This window comes from Musa acuminata, chromosome BXJ1-3, assembly GCF_036884655.1.
Source record: "Musa acuminata AAA Group cultivar baxijiao chromosome BXJ1-3, Cavendish_Baxijiao_AAA, whole genome shotgun sequence".
Classification (NCBI taxonomy): Eukaryota; Viridiplantae; Streptophyta; class Magnoliopsida; order Zingiberales; family Musaceae; genus Musa; species Musa acuminata.
In genome coordinates this window covers 42425883-42450202 of record NC_088329.1, presented here as the reverse complement: position 1 = coordinate 42450202, position 24320 = coordinate 42425883, and the positions used below count along the sequence as shown (strand labels likewise).

At 40.7% G+C, this 24320-nt stretch overlaps 5 protein-coding genes across 9 annotated transcripts; 1 reads left to right on the top strand and 4 right to left on the bottom strand.

Moving 5' to 3' along the window:
* Nucleotides 1-392: 392 nt before the first annotated feature.
* On the bottom strand, nt 393-3519 carry LOC135580906 (protein SAR DEFICIENT 1-like). Its single transcript, XM_065140752.1, has 11 exons — nt 3399-3519; nt 3168-3254; nt 2972-3076; nt 2786-2892; nt 1953-2443; nt 1628-1788; nt 1349-1537; nt 1164-1251; nt 904-1052; nt 745-817; nt 393-652 (listed from the first exon to the last, which is right to left on the bottom strand). Exons 2-11 carry the CDS (start codon nt 3198-3200, stop codon nt 522-524), a joined length of 1527 nt encoding a protein of 508 aa, XP_064996824.1. The 5' UTR covers nt 3201-3254; nt 3399-3519; the 3' UTR covers nt 393-521.
* A 1527-nt stretch (nt 3520-5046) lies between these two features.
* On the bottom strand, nt 5047-8875 carry LOC135632294 (uncharacterized). Of its 3 annotated transcripts, XM_065140734.1 has the most exons (8): nt 8519-8875; nt 8214-8446; nt 7555-8112; nt 6836-6904; nt 6650-6756; nt 5844-6333; nt 5490-5650; nt 5047-5386 (listed from the first exon to the last, which is right to left on the bottom strand). In XM_065140734.1, the coding sequence occupies exons 3-6, from the start codon at nt 7582-7584 to the stop codon at nt 6033-6035; spliced, it is 507 nt and encodes a 168-aa protein (XP_064996806.1). In that variant the 5' UTR covers nt 7585-8112; nt 8214-8446; nt 8519-8875; the 3' UTR covers nt 5047-5386; nt 5490-5650; nt 5844-6032. The 3 variants fall into 3 exon arrangements, 1 of the variants encoding a protein (XP_064996806.1); XR_010494666.1 differs by lacking the exons at nt 5844-6333; nt 6650-6756; nt 6836-6904 and having other exon boundaries at nt 7555-7622; nt 7757-8112; nt 8214-8870; XR_010494665.1 differs by lacking the exons at nt 5844-6333; nt 6650-6756; nt 6836-6904 and having other exon boundaries at nt 8214-8868.
* A 169-nt stretch (nt 8876-9044) lies between these two features.
* On the bottom strand, nt 9045-10598 carry LOC135632287 (uncharacterized). Of its 2 annotated transcripts, none has more exons than XM_065140726.1 (2): nt 9882-10598; nt 9045-9737 (listed from the first exon to the last, which is right to left on the bottom strand). In XM_065140726.1, exons 1-2 carry the CDS (start codon nt 10434-10436, stop codon nt 9732-9734), a joined length of 561 nt encoding a protein of 186 aa, XP_064996798.1. In that variant the 5' UTR covers nt 10437-10598; the 3' UTR covers nt 9045-9731. The 2 variants fall into 2 exon arrangements, with proteins under 2 accessions (XP_064996798.1, XP_064996792.1); XM_065140720.1 differs by having other exon boundaries at nt 9045-9301; nt 9882-10594.
* A 532-nt stretch (nt 10599-11130) lies between these two features.
* LOC135632276 (CRM-domain containing factor CFM3, chloroplastic/mitochondrial-like) lies at nt 11131-20659 on the bottom strand. Of its 2 annotated transcripts, XM_065140712.1 has the most exons (11): nt 19666-20659; nt 18006-18498; nt 17776-17906; nt 16347-16691; nt 15772-15928; nt 15406-15698; nt 15218-15277; nt 13869-13943; nt 13607-13791; nt 12763-12877; nt 11131-11440 (listed from the first exon to the last, which is right to left on the bottom strand). In XM_065140712.1, the coding sequence occupies exons 1-9, from the start codon at nt 20518-20520 to the stop codon at nt 13702-13704; spliced, it is 2499 nt and encodes an 832-aa protein (XP_064996784.1). In that variant the 5' UTR covers nt 20521-20659; the 3' UTR covers nt 11131-11440; nt 12763-12877; nt 13607-13701. The 2 variants fall into 2 exon arrangements, with proteins under 2 accessions (XP_064996784.1, XP_064996778.1); XM_065140706.1 differs by lacking the exon at nt 12763-12877.
* Nucleotides 20660-20777: 118 nt separating this feature from the next.
* Nucleotides 20778-23869, top strand: LOC135632271 (uncharacterized). The gene is made up of 4 exons (XM_065140696.1): nt 20778-20961; nt 21705-21900; nt 22905-22924; nt 23559-23869. Exons 1-4 carry the CDS (start codon nt 20843-20845, stop codon nt 23587-23589), a joined length of 366 nt encoding a protein of 121 aa, XP_064996768.1. The 5' UTR covers nt 20778-20842; the 3' UTR covers nt 23590-23869.
* Nucleotides 23870-24320: the final 451 nt, after the last annotated feature.

Below are 24320 nucleotides of genomic sequence, written 5' to 3'. Positions count from 1 at the left end.
AAAAACAATAAGATAGATGGATTTCTCAACGTAGGATCTTTTAAACTCAATTGTGACAACGATTAGTTGGGAGATTACGACTGACAAGAACAACACAGAGAGACTATTTTCAATATATTATACACAGTGAAATAATTCTTGTATCTTAAGTTTTGAAAAAAAAAAAATTGATATTTCTATATTAATTATTCTTAAGATTACCTCTAATTTACCGTGTGATTTTTACCCTTTACGTTCGAAGAATTTTTCACATAAATCTTAGTATTTATTTATATACAAAAGTTTAGTTCTCTTTTTATTCTATCAACAATCTTTCAACAAATCCCGCGATGCTTGTTCAAATCGATCGCTAACCCAAAGCAATATATGTTAGTGGCTATTCGCGATCAGAGTTATGTGAATACTGTAATGGATTCATCGACTCATTGAATGATGAGAAGCGTCGGTGAGAACATATAACGTTTTGACGCTGGAAATTTGTACAAAATCAAATAACATCATAATCCACAGGTCAGCTTTTCCTATTGCCAAATATCTCCTATTATTGTTTCACCTGGGGATTCTCCGGTGCCGCAAAACATGTTTGGACTCCATGCCAATTGCGAGCTGGGACTCCACAATGCGGCTGATCTACCTAGGTCGCCAAAATGATCTGACAATTTAAAGGGCAATTTCTCAATGTAGTAATGTCCCTAGTCACACAAACTAAAACATGTTTAGAAAAAGAAATTAATGGATGTTTACCACTTTGTTGTTGCGCTTCCATGGTTCCTCCATCGGAGTCCGATGGGTTCCAGTTTTGGTTTTCTGCACCGGCCTGCATAGCATTTGAGCACCATATAATTTAGTTAATGTCATACCAGTTCAAGCTTATAATGTACCCAAGATGTTGTTTGTATTTACTCTCTGCGGTGAAGGAAGCTGTTCAAGAACACACACAGAAGCTCCGAGTGGTGGAGTCACATTGCCGGCGGACAGCTCCCTCTGAGACCCATCTAGCGGATTACTACACCTTGGTTCATCGGATTCTAGTCCACATTTTTTGATAGAATCTGGAAAACAGATCAGGATGTGCTCTCTTAATATGTATATAGCTAGTTATCTAACTATGAACATGCACATGAGTACACTGCTGCTGACAAGAAACATGTAGTTTATACTACTCTGTTTTTGTGCTCCAATCATAGAAGGCGTCCCCGGAACTCTCTCCAACCGGTTCCAATTTTGGTATGCCTCAGTAGCATGCTGGACCTGCATAAAATTTAGACCCCCACATAAATAATTCTCTTCCAGCATGCTAATCATGGCAAATAAATCGATTCTAAGTCGGTGCATCCATCATCCTTACTGTCTCTTCTGAAGCGAGCTGTGTAAGAGCGATGCTCACGCCGTTCTTCCTGACTTCAACAACTTCGCAAATAGGATTCAACTTGACAGTGAAAGGAGGTTTATCATACAAGTATAAATCATCTCCCAGTCTGCAGGTCCTTGCATGTCCTATTGTTTCTTCCCACTTCTTGTCTGACATCTTTATAGTCTGATTGACAGAGAGAAATTTATGCCTCATAAATGCATAGAGCACCGATTAAGATATTCAAAATAATTGCCTGAGTTTTGGCTTACGTACCTTTCGGAGGTGTTGCTGATCGACAACCGAGAGCTTCAAGAAATCTTGCACGGTCTTAATTCCAGCAACATCCAGCCTCCTTTGAAATGCTCCGTTCCTGCCAATATTGACTAGCCTCCATACTTCGTGATCAAGAGATGGGGGATGAGACTTCTGATTGACTGGAAGGCATACAAAGAAAGGCAACCATTGATCAATAAAGCCTCTGTGTTTTCCAAGCGAGAATATATATGGTCAAATACTTGTTCCTTCCAGGAGAAATCAGATATACAAAAAATAACAAAAGTACATCTATCACTAACAAAACACAAACACTGAGACTTACATTTGCTTCGATGGTCTAAAACCAGGAAACTTTCTGTTATCGCTTCTTTAATCCTTGGTCCTTTATAGCTGCCCGGAGAAACTCTGACTCCTAGTCTAAATTTCCCGGTCCTTACCCGACTCGAGTTATCAGTGAGCTTAAGTGTTCCAAAGGAAGCTATGCCTTGACTTAATGGAGCCTTGCTCTCTCCCAGAAGCAATGATCTCTTATTCTCCCGTTTTTCTAATATGCTGCTATTGAACTCATCAGTGTTCCAGTCCTGACTTTTTTCTCTGGGGAAACCTCCATCGAGGACCACTATTTCTACTTCGATAGGTGAGTGAAGCGGAAAAACACACCTCTGATCATGTTTGAATTGCTCGAGTGACACTTGGAGATGATTATGATCCTCGTCTTTGATCGCATCTTCGCTGAAGCTTGGAAGTAAGAGTTTCTTTGTGAAGGCAAGTTGCAAGTCTGATGCTGGCTGGACGTCTTCCGTAGGCATGGATCTGCAGTGAAAGTGTATTGTGTCCCTCACGAGTTAAATAACAAACAGTAAGCACAAAATTATCCTGTGCCAGCAGACACTAACAATCTGTTAACCAATTGGACCTCGGACTACCAGTTTGCATCCCTCTTTGTCTTTGAAGAGATTCAAATACTTGTGGCAGTCGCTTCAGGTGTTAGCCCTAATTAATTGGACAATAAAAACGACCAAGGTGACTGCCCAGATTAGGGCTTTACATGTTTGCACAACATCACATTAATTGGACAATATAATTCTTAAGAATTACAGAGATACTATATAATCAACATGATTGCACAAAAGTTAGGGTTTTTACATGTCCTACCTTGGCAACTGACTATTATGAGCAATCACCCCATTCGCTTGCTGGTGCATGATATTTTCAAATCGATTTAAAATTTGGGGAATCACATGCTCCAGTTTCTCTTCCATCTGTGTCAATTAGATAATGTTTGAAGAAATATTATGGAACGTAATTGATAGAATGAACTGTTTGAGCAATTTAAATAACCTTTCTTTCCAACCGCTGATACAAATCATTGACAAATTCAGGAAACAAGCGCTTCATCTCCTCTCGCACAAGCTGAACACAATCTGAACGCAAGCTTTGCACCAACTGTGCTCAAAATTAAAGAAAAGAGGAAGAGGAAGGTGAGTCAGTAATTATTCCATGCAATTTAAGCATCGATTAAAAAAAGATACCGTACCAGTTTTCGAACTGAATCTTCTTCGATCGCCATGCCAAAGTTACACCACTCTCGGAGCTTGCAAAAGCTCTCTCTCTCTCTCTCTCTCTGCCCGGTAAATGGAGACGGAAGTCAGATAAACCTCACTCTTATTAAATCATAATAATGAAGCTGATTGCATAATCCACTAAATGCAAAAAAAAAAACCTCCTTGCGTACTCTGTAAATCTGATATTAAAAAAAAAAACATACATAATCAAACAGGCAGAGATATGGAGCTTCAAGCAGGAGAGGGGAGGAGAAGTACGCTAGGGTAACGAGGAGGCGGCGGAATTTATAGCCATCGGTGAGGGTGAGGTCTCCTGATGAGAGAAATTTCATGGGGGGGGGGGGGGGGGGGGGGGCGTTTCTGATTTTTTTTATAGAGGAAAAATTGTATGGTCACTCCATCAATCTTTGACTGTAGAAACTTTGCTCTCCCCATCCTTCCCCTCCAAAAGAAACGGGGAAAAACACTAGTAGCATTGTATGGAAATTTCGATACCGGTACACATACCATCTCTCATCTTTCATACCAGTGCCACATGATGAAAGATGAAAGATCAGGTTCTGAAATATGCCAGTGCCACTCGATGAAATATGCAAGATATGCATACGCCGTTTAATCTTGACTATTCGATGCTCTCGATATCTTCTTCCCCTCCAACCTATTGGAAATAATACACTGGTAGCATATGTGAAAATTCCGATGATAGTGCACAGACCATCTCTCATCTTTCATTTCGGTGCCTCTCGATGAAAGTAAAGATATGGTAACCCCGTTAACCTTTACTGTTCAACGCTCTCGGCATCTTCTTCCCCTGCAACCTAAATAGGAAGTAGATATCTTCTTATTCACGGCAATACGAACGGAGAAGAATGCATGCTAAGTTTTCATTTGCAACGTTATAGATTAGATTAAGAAGAAGAGAAGAGAGTGTTAACTGAAGAAGAAGAAGAAGAAGAAGAAGAAGAGAATATAGTGTTGCAAAAGTATAGAATATATGTAGCAATTGGTATAGATTTGTTAGTAAACAACTAAGCATTAGTCTACCTAACTCCTTAATCACAATTAAGAACGGTGAACTCAAATAATCACTTTACTTTTAACTGTAGGTCCGCTCACCGACGAAGACTCTGTAAGCGCCGAGTAAAACAGTCAAACCAGGAATGGAATGTTTATCTTCATCTACTCTATCTTCTGAATCAATTCCTTCATCTGATACTGCTGGAACTCCCGAAACGCTAATGGAAGTTTCATCTATGTCTTTTCTTTTGTTTCATCTATGTCTTTTGCTGAGCTCACCAACGCGACTTGTCAAAAAGTCGTCCCGCTGAGTCTTGTGTGAATGGGATTACCTCTGGTAGACGACACTCAAACACAAAGAGATTCTCTCTCCTCTCCTAAAGCTATCACCTCTCCACAGTCGACAAAACAAATTGAATCAACAACACAATCACCGAATCTATACTTCGCATCTAAAGACTCAGCAGACTCCACTTTAGTACACCGCACTACATTAGACAAAATTGCAAGTCCAAGGCAAGCTCCGGAAGGACAATTGGTTTAGTTACCAACTAGAGGTCGACCACGTAAAGGTTCAGTTCAGGCTGTAAACGCTTCTTTCGAGTCGAGTTCAGTTCCGCTCCTAACGTTGACATTCTCTTCCAGGCCCTACAGCTCTCGCACAAACAAGGTAGTCGAAAACAGGACTTGTTTCGAGTGCTAAGACGAGTTACGAAGTTCCAGTTGAATCTATAAGATCAGAAGCGGAGGATAGAATCGATTCTAAAAGTGAAGTTCCAGATTCCAGTTAAGTTACATAAGCTCCTCTTTAAGAATTAGTTGTGGCACAGATCAGGAAGGAAGGCTAGATGAATTTATTAATGCAAAGGAAAGGAGCGAGCAAGAGGTACATCAGCAACAGCAAGGGTAGAAAGAGTCCAGCAATTGGGTCTGAAAGCCGAGAAGAAGCTGTTAGTTACATTGGTTCAAGTTCAAGGTAAGGCGCAAGAAGACTCATTACTAAGGCGAGTTTCCAGTTAAGTCGATTCGACAGGTCTTGTTTCTTTGGGTGCTTGTTTGTTGTCTACGAGAGGGTTGACAGCCTTAACCCTTACAAGTATAAACCGTCTCCCAGTTTTCAGTTCTTTGCATGTCCTATTGTTTCTCCCCACTTCTTGTCTGACATCTTTATAATCTGATTGACCGAGATAAATTTATGTCTCATAAATGTATAGAGCACCGATTAAGACATTCAAAATTTTGAAGGGTTGGAATTGCCTGAGTTTTGGCTTACGTACATCTCGGAGGCATTGCTGAGCAACAACCGAGAGCTTCAAGAAATCATGCACGGTCTTAATTCCAGCAGCATCCAGCCTCCTGTGAATTGCTCCATGCCTGCTAATATTGAGTAGCCTCCATACTTCGTGATCAAGAGATGGGGGATGCGGCTTCTGATCGACTGGAAGGCATACAAAGAAAGGCAACAGTTGATCGATAAAGCACTGTAGAGACTATGAAACTCGCTATCTAGCTTCTGTGTTTTCTAAGCGAGAATATATATTGTCAAATACTTGTTCCTTGAAGGAGAAATCAGATATACAAAAAATAACAAAGTACAGCTATCACTAACAAAGCACAAACACTAGACTTACATTTGCTTCGATGGTCTAAAACCCGGAAACTTTCTGTTATCGCTTCTTTAATCCTTGGTCCTTTATAGCTGCCCGGAGAAACTCTGACTCCTAGTCTAAATTTCCCGGCCTTTACCCAACTCGAGTTATCAGTGACCTGAAGTGTTCCAAAGGAAGCTATGCCTTGATGTAATGTGGCCTTGCTCTCTTCTAGAAGCAATGATCTCCTACTCTTCCGTTCTTCTGATATGCTGCTTTGAACTTGTCAGCGTTCCAGTCCTGACTATTTTCTCTGGGGAAACCTCTATCGAGGACCACTATTTCTACTTTGATAGGTGAGTGAAGCGAAAAAACACAACTCTGACCATGTTTGAATTGCATTAGTGACACTTGGAAATGATTATGATCCTTATCTTTGATCACATCTTCGCTGAAGCTTGGAAGTAAGAGTTTCTCTGTGAAGGCAAGTTGCAAGTCTGATGCTGGCTGGACGCCTTCGGTAGGCATGGATCTGCAGTCAAATTGTGTCCCTCCCGAGTTAAATAACAAACAGTAAGCACAAAATTCTCCTATGCCACCACACATTAACGGTTTGTTAACCAATTGGACCTCGGACTACCAGTTTGCATCTCTCGTCTTCGAAGAGATTCAAAGACTTGTGGCAGTCGCTTCAGGTGTTAGCCTTAATTAATTGGACAATAAAAACGACCAAGGTGACTGCCTATATGGACAATGGCTCCCTCCATTTTTCTTAAGATTTACAGAGATACAGTAAATACTTTATAATCAACATAATTGCACAAAAGTTAGGGTTTCACATGTCCTACCTTGGCAACTGACTATTGTGAGCAATCACCCCGTTCGCTTGCTGAGGCATGATATTGTTAGTTTGATTTAAAATTTGAGGAATCACATGCTTCGGTTTCTCATTCATCTGTTTCAATTAGATAATGGTTTAAGAAATATTATGGAACGTAATTGATAGAATGAACTGTTTGAGCAATTTAAATAACCTTTCTTTCCAACCGCTGAAACAAATCATTGAAAACTTCAGGAAACAAGCGCTTCAGCTCCTCTAGCGCCTATAGCACACAGATCAAACCTAAATGAGCAAACAATATTTAAGAAGTGTTTTGACATATTTGAAATATAACCACTCATAAAATGCAGTATGCATCCCTAGATAAAGTTATTGAATAGTAACACAAGCTTGGATTTCCTACTTAACACAAGCTTTGCACCAACTGTGCTCAATATTAAAGAAAAGAGGAAGAGAAAGGTGAGTCAGTAATTATTCCATAACATTTTAGCATCGATTAAAAAGATACCATACCACTTTCCGAACCAAATCAGTTATTGCCATGCCAAAGTTACACCACTCTCAGAACTTATGAAAGCCCTTTGCCCAGTAAATGGAGACAGAAGTCAGATTAACCTTGATCTTATGTGATTATAATAAATGAAGCTGATCGCATAATCCACTAAATGCAAAAATCCTTATAAAATGAGCAAAATTTTTTGAAATATAGCACACAACAGATCAAACCTACGTTCACTTATACAATGCAGTATGCAGCCCTACAGAAAGTTATTGAATAATAACACAAGCTTGGATTTCCTACTGAACACAAGATTTGGACCAACTGTGCTCAATATTAAAGAAAAGAAGAAGAGGAAGGTGAGTCAGTAATTATTCCATAAAATTTTAGCATCGATTAAAAAGATACCATACCACTTTTCGAACTGAATCTTCCATCGCCATGTCAAAGTTACACCACTCTCGGAGCTTGCAAAAGCTCTCTGCCCAGGAAATGGAGACCGGAAGTCAGATAAACCTCGCTCCTATGCGGTCATAATAAATGAAACTGATTGCATAATCCACTAAATGCAAAAATCCTTCTTGCGTCCTCTGTAAATCTGAGGAAAAAACATACATAATCAAACAGGCAGAGATATGGAGCTTTAAGCAGAAAGTGGTTGTGTTAACAGATTGCTTAGGCTTCCAAAGAAGTAGTCCTGATCCACGTGGCCTCCGGATGAACCGACTTACTTATTCTCTGCAATCGAACTCAGTAAGATAAGGTCAGGACAAATCGAATGAAAGGAAGAGGGGAGGAGAAGAACAAAACGTAATGAGAAGGGAGAAAGGATGAATCTACAGTCATACAAGGAAGCAAACAAGGAAGCGTCGCAGCAGAGCTTCATGCTCTTCTCCTTCCTTAATGAAATTTCATGATGAATGTGGGGTTCATCGACGAAGTTACCTCTTGCGAATGGCGGCTGAGTGTTTCTGCTTTTTATTTTTTATAGAGGAAAAACACTATGGTTAGCATATGTAACGGTTGTAGTCCTGCGCGGTTCGTGAGCAGGAGGTGCATGAACGAAACCCACCACCGCCAACAAAGAGAGAAGGGAAGATGGATGATATCCGTGAAGGAGGTGCAGCACTGCATGCTTCGAATCGAAAAGCTTACGAATTGTCGGTTCTGAACTCCTCCTTCCCGGACACCTCCAAAACGCGGTGCTTCCTTTTCAGAGGGTGCCTCCGGATGCAGAGCAGCGATTCCCACGTGTTGCGGTTCAGCGAGTCGCCCACGAACACCAATCTCTTCCCCCTCAACGCTCTGCATCTTCTTCCCCTTCAGCCTAAAGGAATATGGTAGCATATGTACAAGTTACAATGCCATTGCACAAACCATCTCTAATCTTTCATCGACAACCATCTCTCGTCTTCCATGCCAGTGCCACTCGATGAAAGACGAAATATTAGGTTCTGATGGTGACCCAGTCGACGAAAGATGAAAGTTGCGCAGGTCGTGGACCGATGGAAACCCCTAGGGCATGGCGGCATCGGATCCGAGGGAGAGAGACGTCTGCGTCCGCCAGTATGACATCGGAGTCGCGGGTGCGCGCGTCGGAACGCCACGGTCCAGTGCTGGGTGGAGCCGAGAGCACCAACGCCGTCCTCCATCCGCGCCTCTCGCCGCCGCCCCGTCCCCTTTTAATTCAACGCTTTCGATCGCGCTGGGTGACGAGTTCGGGCCATTAGACCCGACGGCCCATTTGGGGCCTTCCCATGATCGAGGCACATAGCCAATGATTCGGCCCCCAAATAATAATAATAATAATAATAATAATCGTATTTACCCTTCTCATCGTCATATACACGTGTCCATTTTAATGGTAAAACGCCTTCATTTTACTGCTGAGGAGCTTCAGCACTGAGAAGAGGGAACAACTATACAATGTTTGATCATTAAACTGGCATCTCTTGTCTTGCATAGTTTCCTTAACAGAGGAACCACAAATGCTCACAAGAAACGATAAAATGTAAAAGGAAACAACTACATGTAACATAGCTTTCAGCAACACAAGTCTTGCTCTGCAGGGATGAAGACGGCAGCGTCAGCGACTCAGTCATCCCCAACCTTGTAAGACTCCACCGTGATCTCGGACAGCCACAATCCTGGGAAGAGAGACTGGCCAAAACATGTAAACCGAGACCGAGTCATTTATCAGTAACCCATGACGAACCACAAATATCATTTATTAGTTTATACATCATACATACCTGCATGCCAGCGCACATATGTACGTCAGAGATTATATATATATACATACATAGCAAAGCAAAGATAACATAAAGAGCTGTGAAATAATGCATTTATCGCTTGGCTACATATTATGCTTTTACCAAACATGTGGAGAGAATGTTCTGTCCGCCGGCCGGCCAACCAACGTGTGTGGCTTTTGTCTGGGACCCAGCCAACTGACCTCATGCGAGAATCGGTTCGCGATGCTTCCAATAGTTACCTGACACGTATCTGTGAGCTACGTACAAATACATGGGGAGAAATGCGACCGTGTGTACGCGCGTAGGGACGTTTTGTCACCAGTAGAAGTAGCGCATCAGTGCTACAGGGAATAATGGAATCGAAATATGATATGTAGCGAAAAGAAAAAGGGTGGTTTAATTGGCGGAGAGGGTAACTAAAGAAATATTACGGGCCATAAAAGCATCGTAGGGAAATAAAACAGGGAAAAATTAGAAAGGCTTACGTCCAGCAGGCGCTGCACGGCCCGGGGTCGCTTTTTCGGCCGCCGCCGGGGCCGCGATCCCGTCACGGCATAGATGTCCTCCTCGATCTCCTCCGCCGTCAGCGACACCGTCAGTCCGCTCTTCCTCCTCTTATCCTCCTCGTCTGTCGCCGCGGTAGGCGTCCCCGCGCTGGCGCAACCCCCTTGGCCGTTCCCGTTCGTCGGCCGCCGCGCCCTCAGGTTCCACGGCCTCGCGGTCTCTCGCGCTGCCTCCGGAGTCTCCAGCTTCATCCGGTCCGCAGCATCCTGGAGATGGCCCATCAGCTTCGCTCTCAGCTCCTCCAACCCCCCGTCCTCGCCGCCGCCGCCGCCGCAGCTCCGTTGCCCCGCAGGGGACCCACGGCTACCGGATGGCGCCGCCTCCGAGCGGGACCGATCTACGCCGTTCCGGTCGACGCTGCCGCGGCGGGGTATCCGCCGGTCGCCCCATCTCGGAAAGGGGAGACGGTGGCGGAGGTTGGCGTCCAGTTCGCTGGGCGGTGGGTCCTCCGCGGCCGCCATGGAACCGCCGCTCATCGCTCGACCGGGCGGCCACAGGATCCGCGCTTTCTACGGGAGCGGGGGTGCGAAGTCGTCGACGGTTACAGGCACCGCCGGTGGGAGAAACGACAGAGAAAAGAGGGAGAGGAACCGGTTGAGGGTGGAGAGTCGTCGAAGGTTTTAATGCCGGGTGTAAGGGCGTTTTGGGAAATTAAAAGCAAGGCTCGGTATCTGCTTAGAGACCGATCACCCGAAAAGATACCGAGGACGAAAGCGGGGGATGTCGGTTTTATCTCGACGGGTCACAATTGTGGGTAGCTATCTCGGCGTCCCCACTACAAGCGTAAAGGAACCCAATCGGCAAAGGCAATGACTCGTTGGTTGACGCGTAGGCAATAAGGAGGTGATGAGGTCGCCGCTCTTGGAAACACGTGAAATCCACGTGACACAGCCCTGTTGCTGGTAGGTGACGTGTTCCTACCCACAATTTTAATTTGCCTAAATTTATTCCCCAAAAAAACAAAAAAAGAAAAGCTCATGCGACCTGAATTAATCAGATATATGGATAAAATACCTAAGCCTTTTATCCCCATAAAAAAGACCAAAAAGAAGAGGTGAATAGTTGCGTAAAGTTGCACATCGCACTCTCATCCCATAGTAACTGTAACAGACAAATATAGTTGCAGAAAAGAACGCTAACTGGAAGCATCCTCAGAACCATCTTTCCAAGTATGCAAAGACCATTCAATTTGAAGTAAAATTCAGTGTCATTAAGCAGTCAGCTTAAAGCAATGGTGGTATGCTTAGTGACTATGCTTGACAGTAATTTGGAACAATGGTGCCTCAGACCAGCCCACCATATAACTAAAATACAATTCAAAATTGTGGAAGACAGAGAACTACTGGCTTTAAATACATGAGGGGAAAGAACAACAGAGAAGATTATGAATTAAATGGTGTGCTGGAAGGGAGGGCTATGTAAAGATTCTAATGGCCACCAACCTCGGAGACTAAACACGGCGGCATCTTCAACATGTTTTCTGCACAGAAGAGTGCAAATTTGTTGAGATTTTCTGGAAGATAGATTGGACAGCAGAAGCATAAAAAGGATAACAGAAGCATTCACAAAGAAAATTCAATGGTATAGAACAAAGACATGGAATAACTAATCCAAGATAAAGCCAAATAAGAGTCTAATACACAACAAGAGCATGCCACATGCATTGCTTGCACAATGTTGAGAACTACATTCAGTGAAGCAACCTCTTCAGCTCATGTTATTTCCAGTATAAGATGTGATAATTGAGTAAAATTTGCAACAACATTTTAAAGGTGGAAAAGAAATCCCTTGTTATGCTATGATGTATAGGTATCACGGAAGCAGTGGATAATAACATGCATTGTGGAGATGACAACATTTGAAAGCCTTTGGTACCAATCATTGTCCCCATCTGCTTCAGCTTTATTATGGACCATATCCTTTCGAGTCACAACAGTCAATATGTCCATTTTCACTGTGACATTAGTGACGTGGACACCTCCATTTGAAGTTGAGCTTCTCAATCCCCATGATGCCCAAGATAACAACAAACACTCTTCACACATTTGCAGACAAACTGAAATGTTCTCTCAAGTCTCATCTTGCTCCCAACCAAGGATTAGAAGACCGGTCCAATATTAACCAGTCCAACCGGAAAAAGGGATGTGGACCAAATGATTTAGCTTGATTTGATTTGAAACAGGGTTAGTGTCTGATAAACCCGACCAACCTGAACTAACCATTCGGTTTTAATCATTAAAACCGGATGCACCAGGTGGTTAACCTTCACCAACGCCCAAATCCTTTATTTAATTATTTAACAGCTTCTGACACGGTGCTGCTCGGGCACATCAACATTACCGCTCGGCTGTGTTGCTGCTTCCTCCACCCTGCTACAAGATATAGGCAGACATGCCTTCCTCTCTCACTCCCTCCAAAAGATTTCTAAATCGGCAGCATAGCCTCATGCTAGCAAGCAGCCAGAACTGCACATGCTGTTGGCATATGATATCGCATGGTGGTGTGCCAGCCTAGGTGTAAGCTGGGGGAAAAAGAAGAACAAACGAGAGAAAGGAAGAGACAAGAAGCCAAAGGTAAAAAAGATATACTTACCTAGATCACCGGTATCAATGCTTCCTCTCATAACCAGCAGAAACCTTCTTAAGATTAAGTGGAATTTTGCTTATGCCTTTGAAATAAACCAAGAAAATCCCAAATTGGTTTCTAAACTACCATAGAAATTGACTGGTTGCAGATACTACTTAGTCTGCCAAAAATATCTGCAAGAAAAGGGATGAGTTATGCTAAAAACGGCACACTCACATTCCATGGACACATTCTAGGACTGGTAAGAATGGAAACCCTTGCTCTCCTCCTCCCTCCCTCTTGCTCTGTTTTGTTGCTTGCTCTTGCTCTCCCCTCGTCCCCTCCTTTCTTCCTTTTTTAAAATTAGAATTGGATAAAAGCTAATAGAAAAAAGGATCAGCTATAAGAATTTTCAGGACAGTAGATGAACATGAAAGAGCAGAGTTCAGGAACTGGGTGAAATAGGGCATCTTAAGTTGCCCCATCTTCTAACTTTTTTACCTAAGATAGCAGGAATGAACTATCGAAGGAAGTCAGACTTCCAAACTAAGTTCTAGCAGTAACTAATGTGTTTTGGATCACACGACTGATTCCAAAACCAGATACAATGGTACAAGAATATAACAAGCCTGATGAACTACTTTCCAGAACATATGACATTTATATATGACATTTCTAAAATATCTAAGATGCTAAACAGGCTTTAATAATTCAGAAGTTCTGCTAATAAATCATTTTATTCCAAAATTTTTAATAGATGGTTCAAAAGCCTTCGATGAAAATACCACTTAATAACCATACAAGTTCTCCATTATTATTTGCATGCAGATTAGAGAATCTTGTTTCCATCTAGGGCAGCCTATAATGTTTTCCAGTGGAGGTGATCACACCAAGTTCCAGCACATGAAAAATCATTAAAAAAAAAAAAAACAAACTCTAGATTGAAACATTTATCATTCAGGCTGCTGCCAGTGCCATCTTAGAGCACATATAAGTTTGTTTATTCATTTAGTTTCTTTGTCCAGAACTATACATGTTAGTACAAATTCCACCGAAGAGAATTAGGAAGACAAATACTAACCTTGACCTCCAACAAGATGACCTGAAGGATGCCTTCCTGTAACCAATGATTGAGCAAAAGAGTCCAGCTTGGTGATTTACTAGAAAGTACTCTATTCAAGACCTTAAAGCTTCATCAACATTGGAATCATAAAAGACACTGTCATCATCATCTTCAGAATCCAGAGAGGAATCTTCATATTCCATCTGCAATGCAGGATACTTTTTAAATAAATGACAAATGACATGCACGTGACGGTATTAAGTTGCATTCCAACACATACGTTACTGGAGCATGAATCGTCATCAGATTGAGTCTTCCAGTCATCAGCAACTATTAACTCGTCTTCTGAGATCCCCTGTACGAGTTAGAAAGTAATAAGAAAGTTAACGCAATCAATCAGTCAACAAGGAACAGATTTCGTGACATCAGAGAATAAAGATTTTCCAGTGTGGGCTATGTCAACTACAGCATTCATAATTTTTCCACCTATCAGAGTATATTGCCACTTCTCTTGGAAGTTCAAATTTATCTGAAGCCATTTGAGCCAAAGCATGTTTTAATAACACCAACATGACAAAATTTCTATATGTACTAGAATCTCTCCAGCTATTTTGACATCATGTACCAGCCACCTGATCAAAGACAAGATCGGGAAGACATGAACATCCTACTTGATCCTAGTCAGTTTTGGTAATGGAGTGCTCAAATAAAGTTGATAACTATGTAATAATTACAAACTTAAATACTGCACTTAATTTGGAAAAAAGATAACTGAATCATTATGCTCTCATTTTCATGAAACTAGAGTTGGCTATCCTTTCTTTGACATGCCTAACATATTATGCACCATCCAAGATAAAGGTGCCAATTAGAATTCTAAGTAGGAATGCATTTAAGTAAAGGCTTTTGTTTTCTGCAATAGCTTCAGAGAACATAAACTACTGGTCATGTTGATAGCCCTTCTCTATAAGCTTCAAAGGATATAACCTATTGTTCACCCTTCTATATAAGCTTAAAAAGATATAACCTATTGTTCATGCCAATTGCCTTCAGAGTTACCACAATGGAGATAATTACAGATCTAACAACTAGCAAGCTTCACAAGAATTTCCATGTTACTTTGGAGTCATGTTGTGGCCAAAAAGACAATCTCTGCAATTCTTACACCCTAGGTTTCCAAGGATTGCCAAAAGTTAACCTGGAACTATTAGTCGAACAGTTTGATTCCTCATATGTACTTTTTGCAAAGATGGGTATCTTTTTGTTTTCTGGTGGGCTGATGAACAAATAACCAAAAGACAGTGACACAAAATTTATTATTGGAAAATAGTAGAAGTTCAATTTATGATTTGTATATAATTTAGGTTTATATCAATTGCCTATATTGTAAAACATTATATTAATCAACATTTGACATTCAAAGGAGAGAGACATGTAGCACTGAGGTTCTTGTACACATTATACACAGATTTATAAACCATATCCGTACTCCATTGTAAACATGTTATGTCATGTTACAATCACATGATTTTTTAATTATTTTTGACAGGAAAAGTCCACCTAATACAGCATAGATAATTTCAGTCTTAACTGTTTCTTACTAAAGAGTATAATGACAATAGCACATACCACTTCCTCTTTCATCTGTTTTATGGTTTTCTCGAGCGCATCTATGTGTTGGCTAAGGGCCTGCAACAATAATTTAAGGCACAATAAAAATTAAGACTAGAATCTCAGGTAAACTGATGAAAATTGTATCTGAGAGACTGATAGGACCTCATTTTCTTGTAATTTTAGAAACAAGAAAATGAACAAACCTCATGGCGCTGGATTGCTACAGCACGTTTTAATGCTTTTGCCTTCGTTAGAAGGTTTCTGGGCCGCAAGCTGATAGGCCGCTGATAATTCTTCCCACGATAATAAATAAGTGCAAAACCTTTGGGGACACTCTCAATTGCCACTAAAATCCCCCCACTCTCATATTCCAAAAGTCGTGCGGTGTCCTCAACGAAAGATAAGGTCTTCTGCTTTGATATTAATTTCACCAATTCTCTATGCTTCCAATGCAAGTGCATATTTTCAATTACACCATCAAAAACACCACGAATTCCTGTATATGGGTACAAAGAATGATAAGGCTAAAAGTTGGAAGCAATAATTCCACAAATGTAACAGAAACTGACCAAGAGGAAGATATGCCTTCATCCGCAAACCAATCCTGCGAAACACAGATCGTTCCTCATCGGTGATTGTTTCCTGGTCATTAGATGGGTTCACCGGAACCATGGATGCTTCAATCTTAGCGAGCAGTTTCTCAGCTCTTAACTTCTTTGCTTGAGCCTGCCCATGCAGTGACAAAAGAAACATTCAGCCTGAATACTATAGAATTCTTAAAAGGAGAAAAACAACCAAGAAAGGTAGCAGAAATCACAAATAAAAGATCATAATACTAAAACTTTATACCCCAGATGGTGCAACTTGCACAAATGTCAAAAGAAAATTACATCACAAAAGCAGGCATAAAAAATTTACAGCAGATGCAGGTATATGTAGCATATGCCACACCAACAGAAAAAGAACAATTCCATATTGATCGTCTTACAGCAACAAGAAACATGGACTACTTGATTATTCAGGTTCGCAGGCAGATTACTTTTACTCAATAAAAAAAACAGATTTAATAAATTTAAAAAGAGTCAACACTTATAAGTTTCATGAAAGCATATCCATCAAGTGGCCATAGAGGGAGATAACTTACAACGGAAAGCTTTTGTTCAATTTTCTTAAACAGCTTGGTTCTTTCAGATCTTAAAGCTTCTTTTTTCATTGCATCACGTTCTTCAGAGGATATATCTCTTCCCCACCGTGCCTGAGCCTCAAGAAATTCAGCCAAAGTACCAACAGGTGCATGCTCCTCAAGTGCATCTACACAAGGTTCTCCAATCATGCTTTTGCGCATTTGCTCCTCAGCATCTTGAATTTCCTTTGTTAGTTCCTCTCTTTCAGCCAAAGCAGTGGCGACAGTTGTTGGAATAAAATCCTTCCCACGATAAATTACAATGTAATATTTGTTTCTGAGCAGCAGGATTCCTCCAGTCAAAGCCTATAGTACAGTGTGACAATTTAGGCATCAACCATGGTTTTGAACAACAAAGAGAAAGGTTCATCCTATGCATCTCCTCATAATTTTTCCAATTTTCCCAATCAGTAAGACAACAATGCATTACCACACAATTTTATAAGGCACCAATTGACTGCAATATGTGCAGATTTATTAATAAAGCTAGTGTATCATTTAGTGAGAAATATTTCATGTAAAGCTTTTCAAGACAACAATAAACTTCAAAGGAGACCAAAAATATGCAGAACAGCATATCATTCTTCCTATTGGATTTGTAGTAAGCTGAGGGATAGTGTTAGCTCTGTAAGAGATGAGAGAAAATCATTAAGCCATTTCAAAAAAGAAATGCCACAAGGAGGAATCACAAATGATCAGGATAGAGGAAAATCAGAAAAATAGATAACCACTTGATTCATAGGATCTAGCCAATGGTGGAATATCTGGAAAAAAATCGGAGGCTATGTGGTTAACATCATCCAGAAGGCTGGAACTGGAAGACTTAAAAACTACAAAAAAAACATTATAGAACAGCAATCATGACAACCACAGGAGAGAAAAAGAAAAAGATATTCATGTAGAGGTATTCACTAAAATAATCACATGAGAAAAAAAGATCAATGAACTGTTTGAAGTTTGAAGGAAGCCACAACTATTTTCTCAAACAAGATTGTACAGTATAAAGAAGCCTCTGAGTGGACCAAAAGGCCTTACAGAAAAAAAAAGCCTGAATATGCTATAAACTTAACTAGGTTCAACATTAGATCAGGCTTGGGAACCCCAAGCTTGACTCAGTAAAGGCATGTAAAATGCTTGTCCTATGAAACTATTTTAAAGTTTAGACTTCCATAGTGAGTACCACAGACCACAAATTTAAGATGAAGCAATAAATCTAGGGTCCAAAGGAGCATACCTCCATGTGAAAAAAATGAAAGTATATGTCAAGGAACATGCCTTCAATTTAAAAGATAAACAATTAAGCTAATTATCATGATTCAGGTCTAAGAATATAAAGATGGATACATAAACAAGGAGAAAAATGACTGAAGACAACTAAAAGTATACTAACCTTCAGCTCTTCAGCCATAAGTTTGTTGTTTGTATTTTGAATTCCCCGTTTAACAGCAATTTTCACAACCAAACTTTTTTCCCAAAGTTTCAGAATAGCAGCTGCCAAACCATGATGGTGTCTGTTTCTCCCTTTACCAAAAAAAAAGTTGAGGTAGTAGCATGAGCATGCAAGAGGCAACAAAGAAACAAGATCAACACAAAGCCAATTTTAATTTGGACTAAGCATACCAAGGGCAAAATGAGAAGGAAGAGTCCTTGCTAGCTTTCTCAAATTGGTCATCTCTGAATTATTGAGTCGTGACCGCATACCAGTAGGAAGAAGTCTAAATGGTGTTTTAAAGCCAGGAATATTTTGAGGCAACAAATCAGCATCAACAGGCAAAATTCCAGTTCCCCACCAATCAACAAATCGAGGACCTAACCCATCAAGCAAGCCATTGTACTCTGCTTCCTCCTCTGTCATGTTTTCATCACATTCAAGGTTCATTTCAGATGGTTTTGGCTGTTCAGTTTTTGAGGAAGTAACACAATTATCATCCTCGACCAACTTTGTGGTATTTGGAACATCTGGAATGAATAGTGACTCAGTTTCATGTGATATTCCTGTAGGATTGGATTGAGCATCTAAAGATTGAGATCTAGAAGGACGCTTGTAGTTGCTCCCTCGAAAGACCACCATGACACTTCCAGACCTCCAAATAACCAATCCTCCAGTGCGACGCTGTTCATGATAAGATGATTTGTTTTAGGCCATCTCAGTTCTCAAACAGAGGTACAAATTCAAATGTAGACTTCATGGATACAGAAATTGTTTGATACACTAACAATTGAGCAAGGTAGATGGATCAAGATGAAATTACTACAGAGGCACTTATTGTTATATTACCACTGGATATCAGCAACAGCTTTCCCCTTTTAATGGCTTATTTTGCATTCAAATGAAGTAATAGCAACAATACATCAGGAATGTAGATTAAGAAGTAACGCCAAGGTATGCTTCAAAACTCATATGAACCACGAAAACCAAATTTTTAAGAAGGGGCTAGGTTTATTTGAAATTGATATTCTCAGAACTGAAACTTAGTAAGAGGCCTTCACGCTCTTTAGCACAAGACTTTGAGTCACCATCAAGGCATCTTGCTAGTGTATCGTATTCCATGAATATGATAGATGACAATTTTAGTAATCAAGGTGAATTCTTCTGTGCATCTACCACCATAGCAATATGATTCTTTAATATGGATGTCTGACACTATTTTTAGATTATTATCCAACACATCTGAGCCTAGGAAAATCTAGTATCATTTTAATTTATTCAGTATTTAAGCAAAATTATTATCTCATATTCAGTTTTTAGCAATTTGTTACCTTAGTCAGAAGATGACAGTAATTTTTCATCATAGGCAAATATGGAGTTAGTTAAAATCCATGTACTAGGGGAGATAATATGTCTAAGAAACAAAAGATCTAGTTATATCTTCGAGATCCATTTGCAACTAGATGCATCGCAAGCACCCTGATTGGCATTCAAAAAAGCTTGGTACGAACATCTAAGTTAACTTCAGTTTGTTTTAGGTCCTCCTTATTCGGTTGTTCTTGAAACCAGAAACAGTGAACAAGTTTCTTGTCGATTATCTCCTCTGTCAGCCATGAATTGATCGTAGAATCAAAAAGTAGTTGGATCCATCAGATCAAAATGCCACCTCCACTGAATTAAACAGTTAGCCAAATCTAAAACCTATAACTTGGCAGCTTATGGCAAACAGCAAGAGGCAAAACTAGATAACTGTAATGATATTGCTAATTGAAGCAGGTCAAAAAACAACTATAATCAGGTAAAAAAACACATTTTGCCTTCGATTGTGTAAAAGGACAAAATTTAACCAACCTCGACAAGCTCGTGTGCTGTCTTCATGTCGTTGGCCAATGTCTCATGAAACTTGAGCCGAACCAACTCCGACTTCCTCCATGCATCATGAATCTTCTCGGTGATGGCCTGTGTGACACCTGCCTTGGGCACCGTGATCCTCTCCCTCAGCATGATCCCCAGACGCCGGAGCCTCCGTAGCTCCGAGTCCTCTATCGTCAGCTCTGCCAATGTCGGCGCCCTCACCCTCTTCCGCTTCGCATCCCTCCCGTCCTTTTCCTTGGCAAACCCTCCGTGGTCTTCCCTCTCCCACGGAAGGAGCATCCGACCCATATCGAGCGACTTATCTGGCCGGTTCCAGCTCCGCTCCAGAAGTTCCCCCAATCTCTCATCCCCGCACAAAGTCGGTTCATTAGTGCTTTCACCCTCATACTCGTCATCATCGGAGTCGAGCCCAAGGTTCCGAAGCCGATATACGATCCTCTCGATGGCGCCGCCTCGACCAGCGTCGGGCTCAGCTGGCTTTCTCTCCGGAGATGGCGGCGATGGCGAGGGATCAGGAGGAGCCCACTGCTGGAGCCAGGGCGCGGATGGGAGCCGGGAGCGGACAGGGGTTCTGGGATTAGCATTGGCCTGCCTGTCGTCGTCATCCCGCGAGTTCCTGCGGTGTCTGGGAGAGCGGCGAGAGTCAGAGTCGCCGCCCCCGCTCTCGGCTAGGCGGAGGGAAGAGGAGGAGGATGCGGCAGCGGAAAAAATGAGGCGGCGGAAGCGGCCGCGGATGAGGGAGAGGGACAGCACGAGGGAGGGGCGAGAGCAGAGGGGGAGAGGGTTGTGAAAGGAGAGCTCCGAGATTTTGGCGGCGGGGAGGAGAGCCATGTCTCTCTGCTTCTTGCTTCTCCTACTTCTTGAGATGCTCACAAGCTGTTCGAGGTTTTGCTCGAAGGAGAACGAGAGGAGACGAGCAGCGCCATGAGAGGCGCGACAGGATAAGGATGCGGCTGAAGGAGACGGGGGATATTTTGTGGTAGCGTTTCTGATCTGGTTAAAATAACGTTTACCGTTATATAATTGTAGCGTCGGTACCAAAACCGTTATATTGATCTTGCGGTAATACTAATACCGTTATATTGTTGTGATCCAATTCCAACGACAGGCGGGCGCTTCCTTCCGTCCCCAACACAAACCCTAAGGAGCGGCTATGGCGGTGGAAGGAGATCCGAGAGCCTCGGCAAATAAATCACTCGGGGATGCTGTGGATGATCTGCCCATCTTCAACGTCGACAATCTCCAGAGCAACATTAAGTCGATCTACTATAGGTAACCCTCCCAAAACGCATCATGCCCATGCTTGCTCTCGTGGATCCTTGGGTCCTCTGAAGAACAAACTTGTATGAGTTTCTTATTCCTTTTCGTCACGTAGAAGTAATCCGTGATGTAAGCTATGGTGTTAAAATTGGATCCCTAATGACATTAGTGGCAGCCGAATGATCATGAATGTAATGGAAAACCTCTTTACATGATGAGCAGATACTATTGAACCTCCAATTGTTTTTGGATGTGAAGAAAGAAGAAGAACCGGCAAAAAATGTAGACGAAATAGATGTAAGAGATTTTATTGTACTGATGTGTGTCATGGTTAATATCTGGTGTTTGAAGGACAATTAGTCTTAAAGTAGATTGATGACCAGATATGCCTGTTGTTTCAAGTGCAAGTTCTACCATAATTATTGTTCTTAGACAAATACTAGAGTAACTATATAGCATGTTTGTTTCTTTTCTTTTCCATTTCCTTTGACCATATTGTCTATATCAAAACATATGCCATAATCGTACAAACGTTTAGCTTAGACTGATAACACTGCTTAAAAAAGGGCCTTTGACAGAAAGGAACATGACACCTTATAATTAGTCTATCATAGGAGAATCCCACCAATGCAACAAAAGAAGATAAATGTTTTTATTCTATTACAAGTTCAGATTCAGTTTGCTTCTTGCACATTATTGTTGACCATGTAATAAGATAGTCGATGGACTGAGCCATTTTGTACTTCTTACTGCAGTCGTACCTTCTTGTCCATCATTGGTGGAGTGATTGCTGGAATATGGGGATTTACAGGCTTGACAGGCTTCATCTTTTATTTCATAGTGATGGCAGCTGCTTCTCTCAGTCTCGCAGCCAAAGCAAAATTTTCTGTCCATGCATACTTCGACTCTTGGAGCAGGATTTTGGTTGATGGGATTTTTGGTGGCCTCATGGTAAACAATCTAAGAAGTTTATTATTGTGCTCAAGTTTGTTTTAGTGCTTTTGGTTTTGCTATTTTCTTGCCGTTGGAAGTTCTTCCCTATATGAAGAAAGATGTTCAGAGGACTAACATTCAATCCTGGAATAGCGCAGAATCAAAATTTAAAATAAGAACTGAAATTGTTATTGTAACCTACTTGCAACCTAACATAATCTGAAAGGAGTAGCAATCAATGTTTACCATGAGGTCTTATTCATCCATCAAACATGTTAGTTCTTGTGGTGTCTTGCCTGCCTGCACCACAGGCGTTGACCAAGGGCCTTCTTTTGCCACTTGGAAAGAAAATCTATTTAAAAATGAAACTGTTGCTATATAATTATGGCCTTGGCAACTGGACTTGGTGGTGATGGTGTACCATGAGCATGGGAAGCAAAGGCATTTTCTCTTCCATTAGTTGGAACAGAATGAAGGAAGGATCACAGAGTTGAAGACTAATGGTGAAGTCATAGAGGCAAGGAAGAGATATCCTAGACTTATCATGCTGGACGACATAAAAATATATACCAAGTCTATTTCGTGACACTGCTATAAGTTTAAATCCCAAACCAGTGCAACTTTTTTGATAATCCTGGTCATCGTTTTTTTTTTTGCCACTCCAATCTATGGAAAAGACCGTGGCAGACTGGGCACCATAAGGTGGTTTCATCTGTTAAATGAGATTCATTTATCATGACTTAGTCAGGCTTGCCGGGTTGCCAGTTTAGACAAAGTCGGGTATTTGCTATATTTTGCTTTCATCCAGGATGAGACATTGTTTATTTAGTTAAGGCTTCTGGTGATGGATATTAAGAATTTTTTGCTTCTAATAATATTTGCAGCATGCTTCATTTTATTCCCAATTTCAATTTGCATGTCATGTTTCCATCTCTCAGACATTTGCTTACAACTATTTTATTATCTTTTCCCTTCACTGTTATGATGTTTCACTAACACTTTCTTTTTAAATGTATTTGCAGTCTTTTGTGCTGTTCTGGACGTATCCTTTTATCTATAAATTCAGTTATATGCTATTACTAGTGCTTTTGAAAATTACCGACCTTTTCTGACAGTTTGGTCTCAACCATTGTTTGTCTTGCTGTTTTAATCTTATTCTATATATTAATAATTCTTAAAACAAATGACAAATATGCTCTATTAGGTCAATGTGGTGGACAGGCTTTGTTATTTTCCTGATTTTAGGATAAACCATCTATGAACAATTAGTGTATCGTCTTTAGAATCAATCTATAATGTTAAGTGGCCTTGAAAACTGAAGATGTTAAGCTGATCTAAAAGGTTAATATCTGGTTTGGAGGAGAACAATTTGTAGGCAATTTTCCTGATAACCCTCCGGAGTAGATACTATCACAACCCTTTGAGTTTGCCATTGTGGAGTTTTTTGTGATGATACAAAAGAATCTGTTAGCCAAAATCTTGTATGCTGTGATTTATATTTTTAAGTCGTTTACGTATGTGTTTTGGCTATAAAAGTGAACTATTTATTCGGACTACAAGATGACTTTTATTAGCGAGCATTCTGTTGTTCTGCCAATAAGTCACAAACTAGAAGTTACATACATCATATGCACTGCTTTCCTTGGTCTTGTGAAGTCCAACCTTGACATATCCAGATTTGCGTATGACATCGTTCATATATTTTGAAGAAGACAACATTTTGGTGATTTTGGAAGGTGCCTTGGAGCATTCAAGGATTCTTCTTTTATCTAACCTTCTTCGAGCTACAAAAGGTCAATCACTTATCTTCACGACTCTCGACCTCTTATGTGGTGGAAACTTTTCTGTTAAACTTTTAAGATGCATACATTTTTTTTTTTTTTCTGGTTAATCTACTACGATGCTGCGAAGACTGCAGCAAGTCTTCATAGTGCTTTGGATAATTGATTCTGCTTATTCAAGTGATTTTGTTTCTGCTTTTGGTTCATGCTCTTTTGTGATGGTTTTGTTAGATAATCTTCCGGTGAGAGAGACATTAGCGTCCAACAGTGAATGTTTTATATTAATATATCATGATCTCTCAAACCCACTTGAGAGACATTAGGTGAATGGTTCTGTTGTCCTGAACTGAATCAGAATTGGTTGATTTTTATTTTGATGTATTATTTAGGAAAATCCATAAATATAAAAATTTATCGTACAACGTTCTTTGTGGGCATACAATCTTCTCGAGGTTTGTTCCACAAGAAAATGAGATATAGCAGAAAAAAAACAAAAAAAAATTTGTTTCTGTTTCTTTCTTGTCAGCAATAAGTAGAGAAACAATCCTAAAATAAGAAATAAGCGAGAGAGAGAGAGAGAGAGAGAGATTTTTGTTTTCCCTATAAATATTCCAACAAGTAGTTTCTTCTTGGACTGGAATGGCAATATTAATATCC